At 37.8% G+C, this 20077-nt stretch overlaps 2 protein-coding genes across 3 annotated transcripts; both read right to left on the reverse strand.

Moving 5' to 3' along the window:
- Positions 1-881: 881 nt before the first annotated feature.
- LOC136694863 (ankyrin repeat domain-containing protein 66) lies at positions 882-2525 on the reverse strand. Its single transcript, XM_066668703.1, has 3 exons — positions 2387-2525; positions 1152-1380; positions 882-1047 (listed from the first exon to the last, which is right to left on the reverse strand). Exons 1-3 carry the CDS (start codon positions 2523-2525, stop codon positions 882-884), a joined length of 534 nt encoding a protein of 177 aa, XP_066524800.1.
- A 4212-nt stretch (positions 2526-6737) lies between these two features.
- LOC136694873 (tudor domain-containing 6) lies at positions 6738-17397 on the reverse strand. Of its 2 annotated transcripts, none has more exons than XM_066668710.1 (4): positions 17258-17397; positions 10050-16022; positions 9794-9858; positions 6738-7311 (listed from the first exon to the last, which is right to left on the reverse strand). In XM_066668710.1, the coding sequence occupies exons 2-3, from the start codon at positions 15982-15984 to the stop codon at positions 9827-9829; spliced, it is 5967 nt and encodes a 1988-aa protein (XP_066524807.1). In that variant the 5' UTR covers positions 15985-16022; positions 17258-17397; the 3' UTR covers positions 6738-7311; positions 9794-9826. The 2 variants fall into 2 exon arrangements, with proteins under 2 accessions (XP_066524807.1, XP_066524803.1); XM_066668706.1 differs by having other exon boundaries at positions 6740-7229.
- Positions 17398-20077: the final 2680 nt, after the last annotated feature.

Here is a 20077-nt window from a genome sequence, read left to right on the forward strand (position 1 = left end):
TTGCCAGGTAATTTGTCAAGTTTACATTTTTTTCTTTTTAATTCACAAGAGAAGCTGGCAAAGTATTTCACTGATGGACATGTTACAAATCCTAACAGGTAAAATACAACACAGAAAGTAAATAATGTGGAAAAAAAAAAACAGAAAGTTAAAAAAAAGAGATATTTTGTTAGCATGAATGCTAATAGTACATCTAAATTCCCTTTTAACAATGCTGAACTTCAGACAGCTGCTGTTTCTGTCTGTAATTATGTCTAATAATGATCCAAGTTGATTTCTTTATCTGGTTCTAATACTGCTTTACTCATATAGACTTAAAAAAAAAAAAAAAACAGGGAAAGCTGCACTTATAGCCAATGGCCATGCAGCTCTTTTTATAATTATATGAAGTAAACATATGTAGACAATGGTGACCCACAGTTAAGATGAAATAAATCATTGTTTTCAAAACCTACAGAGCAAGTTAGATTTTAGTCTTATGTCAGTGTGTGTCATGCAAAAAAAATGTAAAATAACTTTTTGCTCCTTTAAAAACTGATGTGTCTTTAAAAGCACTTGTATGTGTACCACTAAGTGGCATGTTATAATTTTGTAACTTTCATTTGTTTAACTTACATAACTAAGTGTAAAATGTTTAATATTAGTGATGAATTCAAATTATAATTTAAAGAAATATATAACATGCCTTTTAAAATTACAATATCTCTGTTCTCTACTCTGTGGAACATTATTCATTAATTTTATTTAAATATTTATCAGTAAATTTTTTTTTTTATAATTTTGCTTTGTGTAGCCATCATGATGAATTTCCAAGTTTAAATAAATGATTAATGATTATTTTGTAATAAAATGTGCAATGTCAAGATGGTCTGTCTGTTTGTTTACTTGGACTCAATTTTTGTAATAAAGCATGACTTTTTATGACACATTTCCTTATTTTGCTGTTCAGCGTTTAGTCTTTCTTCTTCCCAGTCATGATCAATTTCATCGGGGGGAAGACCCTTCATCACTGCCATCCGCCGATGATCCCTGTACTCTCTTTCTGCTCTGCAATAATCATATTGTTCACAGCTTCATAAACAACTTGTGTTTACAATATTCACTGAATATGTGCAAGAACCAGAAATACAAAAATTTGAAAAATATCCTACTTTTTAAGGAATTTAACACATTCTTTATGCCCATAGATTTCAGCAATCCTGATAGGTCTATCCCGAGAGCAATCTTCCAGGTCTATAGGGGCATGAACTGAATGCAGAAACCTCAGCACTTGAAGCTTTCCTGACTCTGCAGCATAATGGGCGGGTGTCCATCCATTATTAGTTCTAAGGCAGGATCTTGCACCATTTTCAATCAGTATCCTAACGATTTCTGTCTGTCCTAAAAATGACAAATGGACACAGAACCATTCATTCATTCATTATCTGTAAGCGCTTATCCAGTTCAGGGTCACGGTGGGTCCAGAGCCTACCTGGAATAATTGAGTACAAGGCAGGAATACTCCCTGGAGGGGGTGCCAGTCCTTCACAGGGCGACACACACACACACACACAAAAACGCACATTCACTCACACCTACGGACTACGGACACTCACACCACACTCCTCACAGACAGTCACCCGGAGGAAACACACTCAGACACAGGGATAACACACCACACTCCTCACAGACAGTCACCCGGAGGAAACACACACAGACACAGGGAGAACACACCACACTCCTCACAGACAGTCACCCGGAGGAAACCCACGCAGACACAGAGAGAACACACCACACTCCTCACAGACAGTCACCCGGAGGAAACCCACGCTGACACAGGGAGAACACACCACACTCCTCACAGACAGTTACCCGGATTGGGAATCGAACCTACAACCTCCAGGTCCCTGTGACTGTGACTGTGACACCACCTGCTGCACCCCTGTGCCGCCTGACACAGAACCAAACCTTGGAATTTGTACAATTTTGTGTGTAGGTTAATATGTAAATAAAATGCAGAAAATCACTATTAAAATACTTCATGTAGTTCTTTTTGTTATTTTACTTTTTATTTGTAAGCTTAATAATGTTTGGGAAATGTACCACAAAATTATTATTATTATTAATATCAGGAATGATGTGGCAACCTATATTGTATATGACAGAGTAGGTGGCTCAAAATAAAGTTTCTGAATCTTGGCACAAAATTATTGGCCAGTATTCAGTATCTATATGTATTTCTTCAGCTCCCATGAAAAATAAATATCATTTGAAAATATTTGAAGATTTTCTATTCTGTTATATGCCTATTTTTTTAAGGTACTCCATGATGACACCAGCTCTATAATTAAAAGTAAGATTATTATATGATGTTGTAATTATTTACAGTGTCAGTAGTCAAGTTTACCTCTAGTAGCTGCCCAGTGCAGAGGAGTCTTATTGTTCCATTCAATATCTTTCTGATTGGGATTGCATTTACTTCTTTTCACAATTTCTTGCACTAGGTCATAATCTCCTGCTGCTACTGCCTGGTGCAACTCAGTCATCTGCAATTTTCAAATAACAAAATAATTGTACCTCTCTGATCACATTAATGTGCGGTGAATATGATTCAGTAACAACCAACAACATTGTTCCAGTTAAGCTTTTTTGCAAGATTTCTCAGAAGTTTGTTGCAGAAGTAAATTGCAGAAGTTTACGTGCGTATTATTAGCAGATTACATTACATTAATATATATATATATACACACACCTACCCTGTTTGTACTGAAAAGACACAGTTGTTCCTGAAAGGCGTCACAATGTGTAAACTTCCCATGGCAACCGTCTTGAGTAACTCCAACAAATGAGGGCGTAAATTCTTTCTCCGCCCGTATTCCACAGGGACCCGCTTCCTGCTCTAAGATTTGATGCGTAAATAAAAAAGATGTTTTTATTTCAGTGAGAGTCATACATGGTGCAAAATGGCACTGATTTAATTTAAAACTTTTCTTCAACACTTACCTCTCCTTAATTTCTTAAAATTTTATGCCTACTTTTTCATTAGGAATAGCATTGATTTATATGAATCAAACTGTTACTACGTATTCTCCAGTTTTTTATTCGGCTTTTCTCCTCCACCTTAAATGGTGCACTAGTTGCATTCTGTCGCCGCTAGATGGCAACATACGAACACAACTTCCATACCGTGGAAAAACTACACGTTTAGCTTCATTCCACGGATATTATCTCTTTATTTTCAAAATGTCTCAAAAATCTGAAAGGCTGACTGAAGATACAACATTACAGACTATTAATATCCTGAAGATGAAGAAATTCTACTATGGAAGTTTTATATAATTGCCCTATAAACAGCACTGGACACGATAGAATGTGGGAAAATGACTGATTTAGCTAAATTCATTGGACATTATCTCTAAATTGTCAGTGTCTCAAAAAATCTGAAAGGCTCATTTAAGACACAATATAACATACTATTAATATCCCGAATGTGAAGAAATTCTACTGTGGATTTTCTTTTGTAATGGCCATGTGAATATAGCAAGTGTCAAAACAGCCAAACAGCTTATACTGCCTTTGACTTGTTTGGTGGGTGGTGGACTGGATGATTGAAGTTTGAAGAAACATGAACATATCGTCAATTTAACAAACAGGAGCCTCTGTAGCATGTGGAAGAACCATACACAGCCACAACAGCTTGGCACCTCCTCCTCATGCTAGGCACCGGCCTGGTCACACAGTGGGATGGCGTCCCATTCTACAACCAGCATTTGTCACAAGTCAGTCAACGTGGTTGTGTTGATCACTCTACCACAAGTGTTCAATGGGGTTGAGGTCAGGACACTGGCAGGCCATTCCATCCTGTCCACTCCCACATTCTGGAGGTAGTCTCTGATAAACCCCGCTCTGTGGAGGCGAGCATTGCCTCCAATGATGACAAGCCTTGTTTTTCCACCATCACAAAAACTAAGCTGTTTGGCATTGGCAGAGAGGATTTGGCGAATTTATCATGGGCACAACCTAAATACTAAGCTCTGTTCCATTTAAAAGGGAAATTAACAGGCTTTCCAATTGTAAGATTTATTACCAAGAAGCATTGTAACAATAAAGAAATAATCAACCAAACACCAATTTTGTTACTTTTTGTGCTATGTTTATGTAATAATATAAAATTCTTTGAGGTACTTTAACTATTTGGAATGTACTCTTGTTGTCTTTTTTTATACAAAATATTTTCATATTTAAGGCCCTTTTTATCATAAAACGTTGCCAGGCAACCTGACTACTTGCTATAAAATGGCATAAAAATAAGAATATTATAATACTGGAAATAACCAGACATTGTGAATATACACACTGACATTCAGTGTTTAAACAAACACACTTATATGAATTAAACGTTACACTTTGGGACATTATATTTGTACTACACCTGTAGTACCACCTAATAGCTGGTATTTCCCACTTTGGCTGAAATAACCTCAATAAGATGTTTCCTGTAACCATCTACCTGTCTCTGACTTCGACTGGGAGAAAGTTTTCCCCATTCCTCCATGCAGAATTCTTTCAGCTGTGTGATATTTGAGGGATTTCTTGAATGCACAGACCACCCCACAGCATCTCAGTAGGATTAGAGCCAGGCTCTGATTTGGCCGTTCCAGAACTCCAGTTCTTATTTTGAGCCATTACATGTGAATTTACTGCAATGTTTTGGGTCATGGTCATGTTGCATGGTCCACGTCCTTCTCAGCTTCAGTTTTTGGACAATTTCTTCAAGCACCCTTTCCTCAAGAACCTTACGCTTTCCTCCCAAAAATTGTAAATTTTTCTGCATTATGTTTTACAACTTAGGTTTCTAAGTAATTTCTTCAGTTTTATTTTCATATCTCCATCTCTCAGTGCTGTTCAAATGAATGTACATATGTTTAAATATGTTTAAAAAGACAAAGGCTTTCATGGGGTGTTCTAATTTTCACAGACTGTATCCCCACAGTTCATATTTCCACATATTCATCACATGCTCTGTTCACAGGATATCAATAGTCTGTTCATTGTGTCTTTAGTGAGCCTTTCAGATTTTTGAAACACTTTGAAAATAAAGAGGTGATATCCGTGGAAGGAAGCTAAAGGTGTAGTTTTTCCACGGTGTGGAAGTTGTGTTCGTATTGTATTCAAATGCAACTACTGCACCATTTAAGGTGAAAGAGAAAATCAGAATAAGAAACTGGCGAATAACCAACTTCAGCGTAGTCTGTTACGATCACTATTACATACACTCTTGCTTACACAATCTCAATTAACCAATCCTGTGAAACCTTGCAGATTATTTCCCTAATTAAGATGGCATTAATAGGTCAACTTGTGTTTTTTGTATGTATTATGGTGGTGATTTTTTTGGTGTGCTTTGTGCTGGTAAGAGTGGATCAGATATGGAAGCAAATCTGTCTCATCAGACTTTGAAATATTACCACCTTTAAATTTGTAGCACTGAAATTATGAATCTGAATTATTCAAATTATTCAGATTCAGAATAATTGCTCTTGAATAGAACCCGTGAATAGAACTTATTATTCAAGGTTAAAAAATTCAGATACCAAAATATGAGTTATAAAAAATTCAAACAATATATTTTGAAGTAGCTCAAATTCGGTAGACGAAATACAGAGACCAAAATACGAGTTACAAAAAACTCAGATACACATCCGGGACACCAAGGATGAGCAATCGATTAATTAGGATTTTCTCTTTCACCTTAAATGCTGCAGTAGTTGCATTCTGTCAGACAGATATACATAAAAATACACAAAAATAAACATAAATATCCAGCCAATTGCCTCCTGTGTCCATTGGTGAACAACTATTAAAAAAATATTTATATATAGGGCATGGGTGTGTGTGTATACACACACACACATCCATGCCCAAAAATCAATCTCCTTTTTGGACACTCACTGTCCATTCTCTGAACGTTGCAGTGTTATACATTACAGCGTATAGTCAATTTGTTGCTCTGTATACTTTATTTCCACACTTTCTTTCTGTTCATCAGGATTTTCACATGATCGCCACAGAGATGGCATGATTTGGGTGGTGGATCATTGTCAATGCTGCAGTGACACTGATGTAGTGAGGTGTTAAAGTGTGTTGTGCTGGTACGAGCGGATCTATGTCTGTAAGCTTTCTGGAAAATTTTAATGAACTTTTTTTTATTACATAAGTCAGTCTCTTCACAGGATATTTTGCAAAGTGCATTTTTTAAAAACTTTAAAAAACTGTATTTCATTAATCCACAACTCAAATCAGTACATTAACCATATTCTTTATATTTTTTATACATTGTAATTATTTTGTTTTAAAAGATAATTTCTGTGTTTGTTTCTATTTTTACACAATTTGGTATTACTTGCAAGACTAAGACCAAGTATAATGTCATCACACAAAATAAGCTTTTTGTCATTGGCAAATTTTTCATGGGTGCAACCCCCATACTCAGCTCTACTGCTCCTCCCACAAAAGCATGTTCCTTACAAGTGTGGCACCATTGAAAAGGGAAATTAATGGGCTTTCCTACAGCATAAGATTTATTGCCAAGAAGCACTGTTACAACATAGAAATAATCTACCAAACACACATTTCCTTACTTTTTGTGCTATGTTTAATTCCATGTTGGTCTTAGCATGTTACATATACTGATCTGATGCAAGAACGGCTTATCAGCCATGCAGTCACGTTGGCTAAAATGTGTACAAAACAAAACATTCTTTTTTGTAGCAAGGTAAACTCCTGTTATCAAATAATAAATGTATAATCCTAACATTTATTTTGTTTAATCAAAGTCCTAAAAGGTAAAAATTGCCATCCGATTATTTAAAAAATCTTATAGAAACATTCCAAGGATACATTGCCATACATAGATTTTATTTGACAAAATTCACATGCAAATTTGTCCCCATGTTCTACAGTAAAGGTTAATCATGACAAATTACAACATATAACACAGATTACACCAAAATATGAATTACTCCCTTTCAAAATATTTTAGAATTCTGTTTCACAGAATGAACAATCCAAACAAAATGTACAATACATAGCAGTATGACTGTTCATGGTAAAGACATTCAACAGATCACAGTACATTCTCCTAAAAGATGGAATGGTACACAGAATATAATTGCTCCATGCTGATGTTGTCGAAGCTCATCACATTCACACACACACACACACAAACATCCATTGTCCATGTAAAAGACCTGTGTACAGAAATAGCTAATTGTTAGAATTTTTAAATTGAGATTAATGTGTGCAAAGCCACCCAGTACAGTTTTGAAAATACTGAAAAACAAACAAAAAAAGAATCATTTTACCACACACATTTAGCAAGCTTCATCTAAAAATCAAGACATAAATTAAGGTCTCACATGAAGATGAGGCAGAATTTTGAAAAACACTTTTGTGTTTGGGGCAGAGACTTGACAAAGACTGCTTAAAATATAAGTCCTATTTGTTATATCTGGCTGGCTAATGCAGGATAAACCCAGAAAGTACTGCCATTGAACATCACGTCTGTAGGTTAGAAGGTTCCACTAGCTACATGTAAATCAAATACAGACCCATTCCAAAAAATGAAAATATCATGAAAAAATTGATTAATTTCCATAATTCCATTCAGAAAGTTAAACTGTCATAGATTATAGATGCATGGCCCACAATTTAAACGATTTCAAGTATTTACTTGTTTATTTTCACATAATTTGGGCTTCCAGCTCTTAAAACCCACAAAAACAGAATTTCAAAAAATTTGAATACTGTGGAGAAATCAGCCCAAATTTTGCAGGGCATGAATGAGTGTGAGACTCTAATCATCTACTAAACTCAAAGCACCTGCACAGGTTTCCCCAGGTGTCATTAAATTGCTTCAGTTTGGTTCAATATGGGGAAGACTGCAGATATAACTGGCCAGAAGACCATCATTGATATCCTCCATAGGACAGGTATGCCAGAAAAGTTCATAGCTAAGGAGGCTGGCTGTTCACAGAAGGCTGTGTCCAAGCATATCAATGGACAGTCTAATGGAAGGACAAATTGTGGCAGGAGAAGTTGCACCAGCAAAAGAGATGACCGTGAGCTTCAGCGGATTATCAAAAAGAGAAGATTTAAGAATCTGGCAGAGATCCAGAAAGAGTGGAATGAGGCAGGAGTCACAGCTTCAAAAAACACCACATTCAGGAGATGGGCTACAACTGTCGGGTTCCTTGGGTCAAGCCACATCTGAACCTGAGCCAACGTGGGAAGCATCTCAACTGGGCCAAGGAGAAGAAGGGCTGGACCATTGGCCAGTGGTGCAAGGTCCTCTTTTCTGATGAAAGTAACGTGTGCCTTTCATTCAGGAATCAAGGTCCAAGGGTTTGGGAGAACAAGACGGGTGAGGAACAGAACCCAAACTGCTTGAGGTCCAGTGTGAAATATCCAGAGTCAGTCATGATTTGGGTGCAATGTCTGGTGCAGGTGTTGGTAAACTCTACTTTCTAAAATCCAAGGTCACCGCAACAGTCTCCCAGAATGTTTTAGAGGACTTCACAATTCCTTCTGCTGAGGATCTGTATGGAGATGCAGATTTTATCTTCTAGCAGGACCTGGCCCCTGCCCATGCCGCCAGAAGCACCAAAGCCATGTTTGAGAGGTATTCTATATACTCAAGAGGAAAATGAGGGCCACCAGACCCAATAACAAAGAAGAGCTGACAGCAAGCATCATGGAAATCTGGGCTTCCATAACTCCCAGGCAATGCCACAGGGTGATTGCCTCAATGCCACGTCACATCGAGGCAGTGATTAAAGCAAAGGGATTCCCAACCCCAAGTATTGAGGATTGACATATCGTTTTGAAAGTAACATATTTTGATTGATTTGATGTGATCCTAACTTCTTTTTTTTCTGTAAAAACTGAGAAGTAGTTTGGGCTGATTTCTCCACAGTATTCTTATTTTTTGAAATCCTGTTTTTGTGGGTTTTATGAGCTGGAAGCCCAAATTAATGTGAAAATAAACAAGGAAATACTTGAAATACTTTAAATTGTAGGCCCTGCAACTATAATCTCTGAAAGTTTAACTTTCTGAATGGAATTATGGAAATTAATTAACTTTTCCATGATATTCTAATTTAGTTAATCTAATTAATATTATATTCAAACGCATTTTATTGAGTTGATCTACAGCTGTGTTCCTGACCACATGGGAACAGGATTCCACATGGGAATAATCCATATCAAAGTCATTGCAACACCCACTTCACACTTGTAAATAAGAGTTACAAGTGACAATAGGCTTTTTACTGCCAGTGATTTCAAACTGATGTACTTCAAAAGACACTAATTAAAATGCAGTACATGTAGGCTTTTTAATTAATTAAACATAGACCAATAATCATTTTTTTCAGTGCATTTGTACAGTAATTTGCTATCTGATGCTTTTATGTCAGACTATGAAACAAGAACAGAAAGAGATGAAAACAGCGAAATTGATGAAAACACTGTTTCACTGTTGCATGCTCAAGTGTAGGGATGAGCACTGACTCATTAACAGAAAAGGTGCTTAAATGGGCCACTCTGCTTAGACAGGGCCAAGAATGGTCCTGTGGTGCATGGTCTGTGATATTTTAACAAAAGCATGTCACAGACATTTCATTAAGACCCCAGGGAACTGACTTAACTTATGGAAAACAGGTATTTATGCCCCCTTTCTTGGAATACTCTAATGCTAGCGTTTGTTTTACTTATTTCTATAAATATATATTTTTACCCACGTTGTTAGTCTTACCTGTTTTTAACATCACCGTGTAGATTCCTTGGACTAATAAATTCCTTCCAGTTTAGCACTGTAACCTAAAAACAACAAAAACAACTTTCGATTTTTAACACTATATACCCCAACACCAGAGATGTTAAACAAATACATTTTAGATTAAGAGAACAAGAAGTAAACTATTAATTAAACACATTTTAATTTAATGAACATATTACTTATTGAATTGCTGAGAAATATATGGTTCATAGCCTAAATTTCAAATACCTACCCACATCAGCCTGTGCATTTGGCACATCTGAATTGTCCTGTGTGACAGATTGTTGGTCGGATCCATGGCTTGATGCAGTTTTGGACATCCCAACATGGAACAAATTTTCATTCAGTTGCCTGGTTTGTAAATGCTTGTGACTAGTTCTGCTGAGTTCTTCCGTGATTTCTGAAACATAGTTCCAGTTAAGGGATGCTTCTTCAATGCTGGTGATATTAACATCTGTGGCAGTGGCAGGGTTTTCTTTCACTGTAAACTCACTTTCAACAAGTTCTTCATTTGAGTCAACATTTTGCTTTGGGGTTTCTCCTTTGTCTTCTCTTCCAAAAGTTGAAGAACACTGAGGTCTTGTCGCACTTGTGCTGATATTTTCTAGGGCCTTATCTAGCAGTTCATTGTGCCCATTCACAGTAGAAGAGGAGGCATTTGAAAGTGATTGCACAGAATTTGTATTTCTGAGGCTTTCATCATATGCATGTATAGCAGTCGTCCAAAAACATTTCATATGCTCATTTACATCAATGTCTTCAGATTGGACTCTGACATGATATGAAGGAGGACTGTCCATATTCTGTATCTTCTTAATTGTCACATTCAGAGGCTTGTCAACTACAAGTTCACAGAATGTGTCAATAGCATTTTCATTCCAGGACCCCTCTGAAAGGTTGAATCCTTCCAACTGACAAAGAAAAGCTTGAAGTGGACTTTCGACCAAACTGAGGGGCAGTGGCCTGATATTGTCTGTTAGGACTTCAAATTCATTTCCAAAATCCACAAAAAGTACAGACAATGTAATTGGAGATTTTTTAATAATCTGTGCACGGTACCACATCTCATCATTAAACAGAGCAATGCATGCATCGCCTAGTCTCCACTGATGTGTTATAAGATCAGTCTGCTCAGAGTTTCCAGTTTCTTGAGCAATCAGAGAGATTTTGTCAAGTTCCTCAGAATTTGCATGCTGGCACCAGAAGTAATGTGGTCCTCTTATTGATGAAGCATATGCCTCTAGTGTTTGTCCTACAGAATACTTGGGTCTCTTGAATGGTGATGAGAAGGTATTCGACAGTGGTATTACTTGAGATTTCAGTTGCTCTGAAGTGGCATCCTGCAATAGGCTTATATCCAAGTCATCCCATTTTTCATGACCAAGGCTTTGCAACATGGTCCTCTGATCAGCAACTTTAACTTCCCAAACAGTTTTGTACTCATTGATAAACCTACAAAATAATCTCTTTTCACCAATCTTCCCTAGCACTTTTCTCAGTGGACATGTCCCTTCATCTATTCCTTTCTGGATACTGGCACAGTCTTCTGGTGTAAGACTACAATGAATGCTGAACCTTGGGAACTGCAAAAACTGCTCATCAAGCTTGCGGACATTTGTTGCAGAAATAGTTGCCTCATTTCCAAAGTCTATGAATTCTACATGGATGTCCTTTCCATTTGTGTCTTTAATGACTGCACGATACCAAGAATTGTCATCAGGAAAAACAGCTTTCACCAAACAGCCATGTGAAACTGAATTGATCTGGTCTTCCTTCACTGGTAAATAAGTGGAATTAAGCTCTTCTGTGAGAGACATTAGGCTGCTTTCATCTTTTGCCAACTGTACAAAGAAACTGGACAGACTATTAATGTGTGAAACATAAACTTCAAAAACAAAATCTTGTTGAATGGCCATAGGTGGAAGGTCTGTAAGTTTAGGTAAAGACTGTGGGGATAGGTCAGAACCACTCAGAGTCAAAGCCATAGGATTCAGAACACCCCCAGTAGGGATATGCCCACAATCTCCAGGGTAAGAGCCAGTCCAGTAATCTTTCATTATATCATTGACACAGCCCGTATTGCACTCAACTAATACATGAAACTGAGGACGATTTGAGATGTCTGGGGTTATCTCCACATTCTGAACGATAACTTTGAGAAGTTTATCTATTATGAGTCCACTAAATTCAACAGCAGCTGCATCATTCCAACATCCTTCTGTGGGTTTGAATCCTTCTAACTGACAAAGAAAAGCTTGAGGTGGTACTTCCAGTAGTTTTTTAGGGACTGCTTTTACTGAATTTTGGAAGAGTTCACTCTCATTTCCATAATCTATGAAAAGCACTGATAACAAACTCATAGATTTATTTATCACCTGTGCACGGTACCACCTGTTGTCCTCTGGGAAAAGAGCTAAGCATGTGTCCCCTGGGCTCAAACTGTCTAACGAAATCAGACTTGTCTGTGCAGAACTTCCAGTGTCTTGAGCAATCTCAGAGATTTTTTCAAGGTTTTCAGAATCTGCATACTGGCACCAGAAGTAATTTGGTCCTGCAATAGATGAAGCATATGCCCCTATTGTCTGACCTAGGATAATTTCTGGCTTCTTGTACTCTCCTGGACAGATATTTTCAGAGTTGATATTCAGAAGTGTGGTGCCAGAATTTATTTTAAGTGTGCTTTCCATGTCCATTTTTAGTAAAGACGCTTTGCCCTGACCCTCTATATTAACATGCCACACAGATGCATTCTCATTGATGAAGCTGAAAAGCAGTTTCTCGCCATTTGCAAATGTGTCTATCTGCTCTTGTGTCCATTCTACTCCATCTACTCCAGTGAGGCAACAGTGGATACTGTATCTGGGGAATTTGAGAAATTCCAAGTCTAGTTGTTTTACTTTTGAAACTGAGAGCTTGGCTTCATTTCCATAGTCAATGAATTCCACTTGAATTGTGCAATCTTCAAGCTTATCTTTAACTACTGCCCTGTACCAAGCTCCATCCAAAGCGTACTCTGCTTTCACCAAGTGACCAGACTGTAACTGATTAAAGTCCACTTCTTCAAATAACTGAGAACTGTTCAGTTTATCAACAAGGCAGCAAATATCATTCTCTTCACTTACAAGCTGAACAAAAAAATTTGATGGACTACTGCAGTGTGAAACATACACTTCTGAGACAAAACGTTCTTTTATATTTTTTGAAGGAAGGCTTTCCTGTGTTGGAAAATTAGAAGCCACGTATTTGATGTGTTCATGTTCCACATCCTGAGATATTAAGAGACCACTTTTACAACTTGCTAAATCAGTACATTTCCTTTTGTCATCTTGTGGACTGGTAAAACAGCTTGCATCCTCTATTTGTTTGTTATTTCTAGTATCTATGTGTACTTGATGTCTGTAGTTAGAATGGTCTATTCTCCAGGACTGTTCCATGAGTTTAGGAGACATCATGTTTGGCTCTTGTTTGGTATGTTTCTTTTTCTGAATTTCTTTCCATTTCTCCTTTACCTTTACATTTATGTTGGTTTTGCCATCATGTAGTTCCACTGATAATCTTCCAGAACGACTTTTCCCAATTACAGTAGCAGTAAATGTACAGTCAATGGCATGCTTTTCAAACCATTTGTTGAGCTCGCTGGATTCTTCTAATGTTACGTTAAATAGTTTAAACTGGACTGCCTGGAATGGAATAGACATGATTGCAGAATGCTGAGCAGGAAAAGGCAAAACATCAGAGTCATCCAAAACCAAAACATCACCATAATCTACAAAATGTACAGTCATTTTGGATCTAACAGACTTAACTTCTCCTCTGTGCCATTGCCCACCATAATATCTTGCAAGACACATCATCTGAGGTGAAAATGAATATCTGGGTTGCTGTCCTGTAGCACAATACTGCTGAATTTCATTAGTCATTTCTTCAACCATGGCAGCATTTTGTTTAAGTTGACCATAGAAGTTGTTCACACCTTCCACGCAGGTTATCCTAATCTTTTCCACTGAACCTACTTCGATTTGGTCCACTGAGACAGCATGCATGTCATTTAGAACACAGGATGTTGCCAGGGGATTTGGTTCTGAAATATTCAGTTCTGTTGTAAAAAGGACATTTTGTGATAGTGCTTCGATATCTACCAAGTTGAGGACCACACCTTGGGCATCAAACATGACTGCACGTATAGTGCATTTCAAAGAAATATTGCAGGACAATGCTGGAGAATTAAAGTCAAAAGACTCTGACAATCCACTATCATTCAAAGCTCTGGTTTCAGAACTTTCAGTGTTGATCTTGTGGAAAAGACTACATTGAAAAGCTTGGCATGTAAGCTTTAAAAATTGTGGATCAATGGGCCGCAAATCAAGCAGTGGCACTTTCAAGAGCTGTCCATAATCGATCAGGCGTACATCAACGTAAGGGGTCAGATGCTGCTTTAATATCCGTGCTCTGTACCACATAGCATTTTCTGGATGACGTGCCACACAAACTAATCCAGTGGGCAGCTGGGACTTACTGCATGAATAATGTCTTTGGATATCTTCCATTAGCATCTTGAGACTCGGCACACTGCAAGCCATTTGGCCCCAAAATTTCTGGTCATTTTCCACATATGAAACCTTAACCTCAAGAACACTACCAACTGTAAATAGATGTTCATCTATTACAGATTCCACTTTACATTGATAAATGTCAAGAGTTAGTCTTCTATTAATCTCTCCTGCAGGACTGGCTGGTTCAGGCATCTTGGTGTTCTTAAAGGCCACAGAGTCATTTGAACAGCTACGATAACCTAAGCAATCTATTGGATTTGCATTTTTATGCTTACAAGTCTCCTTGTGTTTTTTCTGGATTTGAACATCAACAGGGCTGCTAAAAGGTCTCTCAGGTGTAAAAATTGATTTTTCATGGACAGCAAATCTGTCGTTAATGTTTACATTGTCATTTCCATACAGTGTCACATGGTAGAAACCATCAGACATATTCTGGTGTTCAAACTTCCCAACAAAGGTTTGGTTCAGCAAAACTGATTTCAGATGCTCAATCTGACCTGTTGTCCAAATGGTATGTTTGTTTGTTAGACCATACAGGGAACATGCATAAGTAACAACAGGTAGTTTGAAGAAGTTCATAGATAATGGCCTTATATCTCCCACTTTGACAACATCTCTGATTCCATAATCAACATGAAACACTTTGGCAAGATCAGACGCAATATTTTGCTGTAGAACAGACCGATACCATTTCCCATCACTTCCTTTGGTGGCACATGGTGACCCATGAGATAATGGCCTTGTTGTTTCAGCAGCAGGTGTGCTTTCATAGTATTCCTCAATCTGCTGGTTTAACTTTTTCAGTTCGTGGGTGAAGACATGCAGTCTGCAGAAAATAATCAGCGGATTAACCACTTGTGTGACTTCCACAGTCTCAACTGTTCCAGGCAGTAGTTCTGGGAACAAGTAGTGAGTGAACTTTTCAAAGTTCCTGGCATGCCCTGTTTTATTATTTGTCAATGTAGAACTAGGGCTTGTATGACAAATATCAGCATATGAATGCAGAGAATTCAGCACAAGTGTTTGAAACTCTTCAGATGGTATCTTTTTAGCAAATCCAAATTCAAGCATTTCCTTAAATACACTTGGAATATCTAGAAGAATAATTCTGTAAGGCATCATCACATCTTGAACGCAACCACAAACAGTTCTGCCTGATAAAGACCTGATAAATTCTGAAGCTGTTGGAGACCATCTACTTTGAAGACACAGTGCTGACACGCTAGCAATCATAAAAAGCTCCATCATGGGGGGAAGGTTGAAAAAGACACTTTGACCCCATGCCAAAATACTGTCATGCACCCAAAGGGTTCTACCATCATCAATCAGGAAAACATTGTATTTTTTCCCACATCTTGATAGTATCCTAGCTCTATGCCAGATTTCTTCTTCTTCAACAAGACATAGATCACCTGGTTCACCTTCAAAATCATAAGCTGTCTTTTTGGAAATTTGAATTTCTTTTCTCATTCGCTGATATATTTCCCCCATCAGCTGACTAGGGTTAAAATTCCCTCCAAATTCCACAAAGGCATAGTGGGGGTGCAGGTTTACCCTTGTGATGTGCACTGTTACATTTGAGCCTACTGTTGGCAGCACATTAAGTGAACACATGTTGAGCGATGAAACAGGCCCTTAAATCCAATAGCTTTCTAAAGAGAGGGGGGAAAGAAAAATAAAAGATTTTAATGTGATTAAAAATATATACAGATGAGCTATAAATAAACTATTAAATTGAAATAAACCAAAATAATAAACTGAAAGAGAAGGTTCAAAATATTTCCGCAATATAAAATTCTGAAAGGTGAAGTAAAAATAAAAGCCTCACACTATTTATTTGTAAGATATTTTTAAGAACAAAATAATATACAAAGGCTGACAGCACAAAGAACAAGATTTTCAGGACAGTTATGACTATTTAAAGAAGTTTAAAATTGTGTCCTTCAATATGATGGCCATTTTACATTTTTAGTAGTGTCGTTGAATCTATTTTTTTTAAAGTACACTAATAATTTGATATGTAGTACTGTCTTTATTTAAAACAGAAACTGTTATCGTGATTTTGCATGAATTTCAAGACATGCCACAAAGCTTTATATTTCTTACTCAGACAAAGGTAAACGGCTGCAATTCACGCATCATACCAACTTCTTCTCACGTATTCAACATCAACTTCCGGCCACTTTAATTACAATATTGGAAATCTTAGCTAACTGTAAATAAATAGAAGTACTTTACTCACTCAAATCAACATTTTTCAGGAGTCAAATATGTGTAATATCCAAGACTTGCTTGACTTCGAAAGAAAATATTTTTTTAGATAAAACGTTTTTTTGTTTAAGTAGGTGCCAGTACTGCTAAGATTATTAGCGCTCCCTAACTTCGGCCACCTCCTCTGCTTGTGACAGTCAAACGAGACCGTTGCTCCCGCATTCAGTGATTTTGAGAGGTTCACAATGAGATCATGTTTGTCCTGTGTTGGTATCCGTACTCTACGTGTAGTGATTACAGTGGCGGTAGATTTTCCCCTCAGAGTAAAGGAAGCTAGCCGGTAAGATAACTTTTACACTGAGGGAAATATCTGTCGCGAAATGGAAATGTGTTGTGTTCCACATGCAGTTTTGCACACAAAGAATTACAACACTGTTAGAGATCCTTAAATATTGTTTAGATACGTGATTTATTGCAAGACTGATGTTTAAATGCCCTACTAAGGCTTGATCTTATGTTTTATTGTTTTACCCAATGCGATTGGCGAAGAGAGAGAGCGGAATTGCGCCATATACGGCAGTGGTCGGAGTTAGGGGACGGTCGGAAATAGGAGGAATTCTGATATTTTCTTGGATTAAATTCTACTAAATGTTATCTAATTCACTGCTTCACTCACCTGTTTGGATCTCTAACCTCATTATACTGCGGTTTCTCCAAGGTCCACTAAGCCGTTTTTGGTCCTTTACTCCCGTGTGAGGCTGTATCAGAAAATAACTCACTTCAACACAAAACAATGGTCGAGGCTTCGTTCAGGTCACGTGACCCATTACCGAATTCCAGGTGCAGTTCTTCATTAAAAAACACATGACTAGTGTTGGTGGAAGCTTTTTAAAACAGTGCAGTGCACGGCCATGTGGTGCGACATATACAGTATTCTACACGGCTATTCTACGAGGCTTCATGAACCAATGGGGCTTTCCAGCCCAAAGGTTCGCCAAAAGCTTCATTACCCGAAGACTCATTAAATCGTTCTCACTAATGACACCTGCTGTGCAAAAGTATATATGAGCCAGAGTATCCTGATGTCTCTGTATACAATAAACTATTTGTGCCACTCTGTCGCAATGAATATTAAAGTGTGTCTTTGCATGGAAATAGTATTAGTTTAGTGCTGTAATGGTGAGCAAAATACAAGAGTGCTTAGGGAACTGGGAGTGAAGGACAGTGAAATGCAACAGAGTAGTATGGGAAAAGGGACAAATATATCTTATTGGTTCTTATTCAAAAAAGCTATTTAACTGTGTTGGGGTTGAAGCGATTCCTTTTCTTTGATACAATCTCCCCAGCCTTAGAGAATATGCTTTCACGTGGCACTGAGGAGGCCGGAGCGCATAAAATGTCAGTGCTAGCTCTATATAAGTGGACCTTCATGTCTTGTCAGGTTTACTTAAGACAAAAATGAAACTCAAAATAAAACGATCATGTGTCCCACAGAATCCGAGGCCTCGTTTGTAATCAGTCACGTGATTTTTACGGTAACGATACAAGCGTCGAACCAGGGCTTCATCTGGCACGCCCTTTTTTGCTCGACACGGGTTCCGATGCCTCGCACATCACTATCTGTCACATCACTATCTACACTCATTATATAGTTTCACCTCCACGTACGTAAGGTGCTCTGCAATTAGTGCAGTCCATTGTGTTAATACCTTTTCAGGGATCTTCATTGGGACCTTCACAGCACTGGTGTTATGGGTTATGGATCATTCTCAGGGCTGCAGTGATACGGACTGAAGTAATATTAAACTTTGAGTATGGTTATTTCTAACTATGTCAGTCTCCTGAAAACATCTAGATATGTCATAAATACATATAGTTAATACACAAATATTCCCCATGCTCAATATGAGCACCATAAATATTTGAAGCAGTGAGTGATAAATTTACACTGCTTTGTGTGATATAGTGATCCCCTCACCCACAGCAATATAAATGTTTTCAGGAAATATAGCTCAAATTTCTTCTTGTGTTACAATAGAGAAATTTATTGAAATTATTTTTTTCAGATGGTTGGCAAGAAGGAGGGTCACTATATATCTGATTTACAGAGTTTTAGTATAGGATAAATAATGAAATATATTAGTAAACAATTAACAATTATAATTAATAGTTATATAAGTTATATATTAACAGAAATAATTAAGTAACAATTTAAAATGAAAGTGAAGATAGTAATGCAAATATAATAAAAAGTATATATACATAAATACAACCCCAATTCCAATGAAGTTAGGATGTTGTGTAAAACATAAACGAAAACAGAATACAATGATTTGCAAATCCTTTTCAACCTATATTCAATTGAATACATTACAAAGACAAGATATGTAATGTTCAAATGGATAAACTTATTATTATTATTATTATTATCGTTACACTTATATAGCGCCTTTCTAGACACCCAAGGACGCTTTACAATCTACTCTGCTCAGAACACTCAATCCACACACACACACTGGCGAGAAGCGGCAGCCAAACGCGCACAGCGTACTCTCAACCAGGAACGACCGTCCACCTGGAGGACTGCATCGGGCACTAGGGTTTAACCCAGGAAAGAGCGCCAATCCATATCTGGGCTCACACATACAGACATTCATTCACACATACACACTCATTAACTCACACACCAGGACAGTTATTACAGAAGCCAATTCACCTACCCTCCATGTTTTTGGACTGTGGGAGGAAACCGGGGCCCCCGGAGGAAACCCACGCAGACACGGGGAGAACATGGAAACTCCACCCAGATGGGACTTGAACCCAAGATCCCAGCGCTGGGAGGCGAACGTGCTAACCACTAAGCCACCGTGCCTTCATTGTTCATTGTTCTTTTGCAAATATTCACTCATTTTGAATTTGAGGTCTGCAGCACGTTCCAAAAGAATTGGGACAGGGTCAACAAAAGACTGGGAAAGTTGAGGAATGCTCAAAAAACACTTGTTAGGAACATTCCACAGGTGAACAGGTTCATTGGAAACAGGTGAGTATCAGCATCCCCGAAGGGCTCAGTCTTTCACAAACAAGGATGGGGTGAGATTCACCACTTTGTGAACAACTGCATGAGCAGATTGTCCAACAGTTTAAGAACAAAGTTTCTCATTGTATTTCATCATCTACAATCCATAATATCATCAAACGATTCAGAGAATCTGGAGAAATCTCTGTAAGTAAGCAGCAAGGCAGAAAACCAACATTGAATGCCCATGACCTTCGATCCCTCACGTGGCACTGTATTAAAAACAGACCTCATTCTGTAACGGATATTACCACATGGGCTCAGGGACACTTCAGGAAACCAATTGTCAGTTAACACAGTTTGTTGCTCCCTCTACAAGTGCAATTTAAAACTCCACCATTCAAAGCGAAAGCCATATATCAACAACACCCAGAAATGCTGCCGGCTTCTCTGGGCCTGAGCTAATCTGAGATGGACTGA

This window comes from Hoplias malabaricus, chromosome 1, assembly GCF_029633855.1.
Source record: "Hoplias malabaricus isolate fHopMal1 chromosome 1, fHopMal1.hap1, whole genome shotgun sequence".
NCBI lineage: Eukaryota > Metazoa > Chordata > Actinopteri > Characiformes > Erythrinidae > Hoplias > Hoplias malabaricus.

Excerpts from the sequence above, each read along its gene's own strand:
- LOC136694863 (XM_066668703.1), bottom strand. The coding sequence starts at position 2,525 with ATGACTGAGTTGCACCAGGCAGTAGCAGCAGGAGATTATGACCTAGTG. Across the intron at positions 1,381-2,386 it reads GCACTGGGCAGCTACTAGAG|GACAGACAGAAATCGTTAGG; the intron begins GTAAACTTGACT and ends TGTCATTTTTAG. Across the intron at positions 1,048-1,151 it reads TGTGTTAAATTCCTTAAAAA|AGCAGAAAGAGAGTACAGGG; the intron begins GTAGGATATTTT and ends TGATTATTGCAG.
- LOC136694873 (XM_066668710.1), bottom strand. The coding sequence starts at position 15,984 with ATGTGTTCACTTAATGTGCTGCCAACAGTAGGCTCAAATGTAACAGTG. Across the intron at positions 9,859-10,049 it reads AAATGCACAGGCTGATGTGG|GTTACAGTGCTAAACTGGAA; the intron begins GTAGGTATTTGA and ends TGTTGTTTTTAG.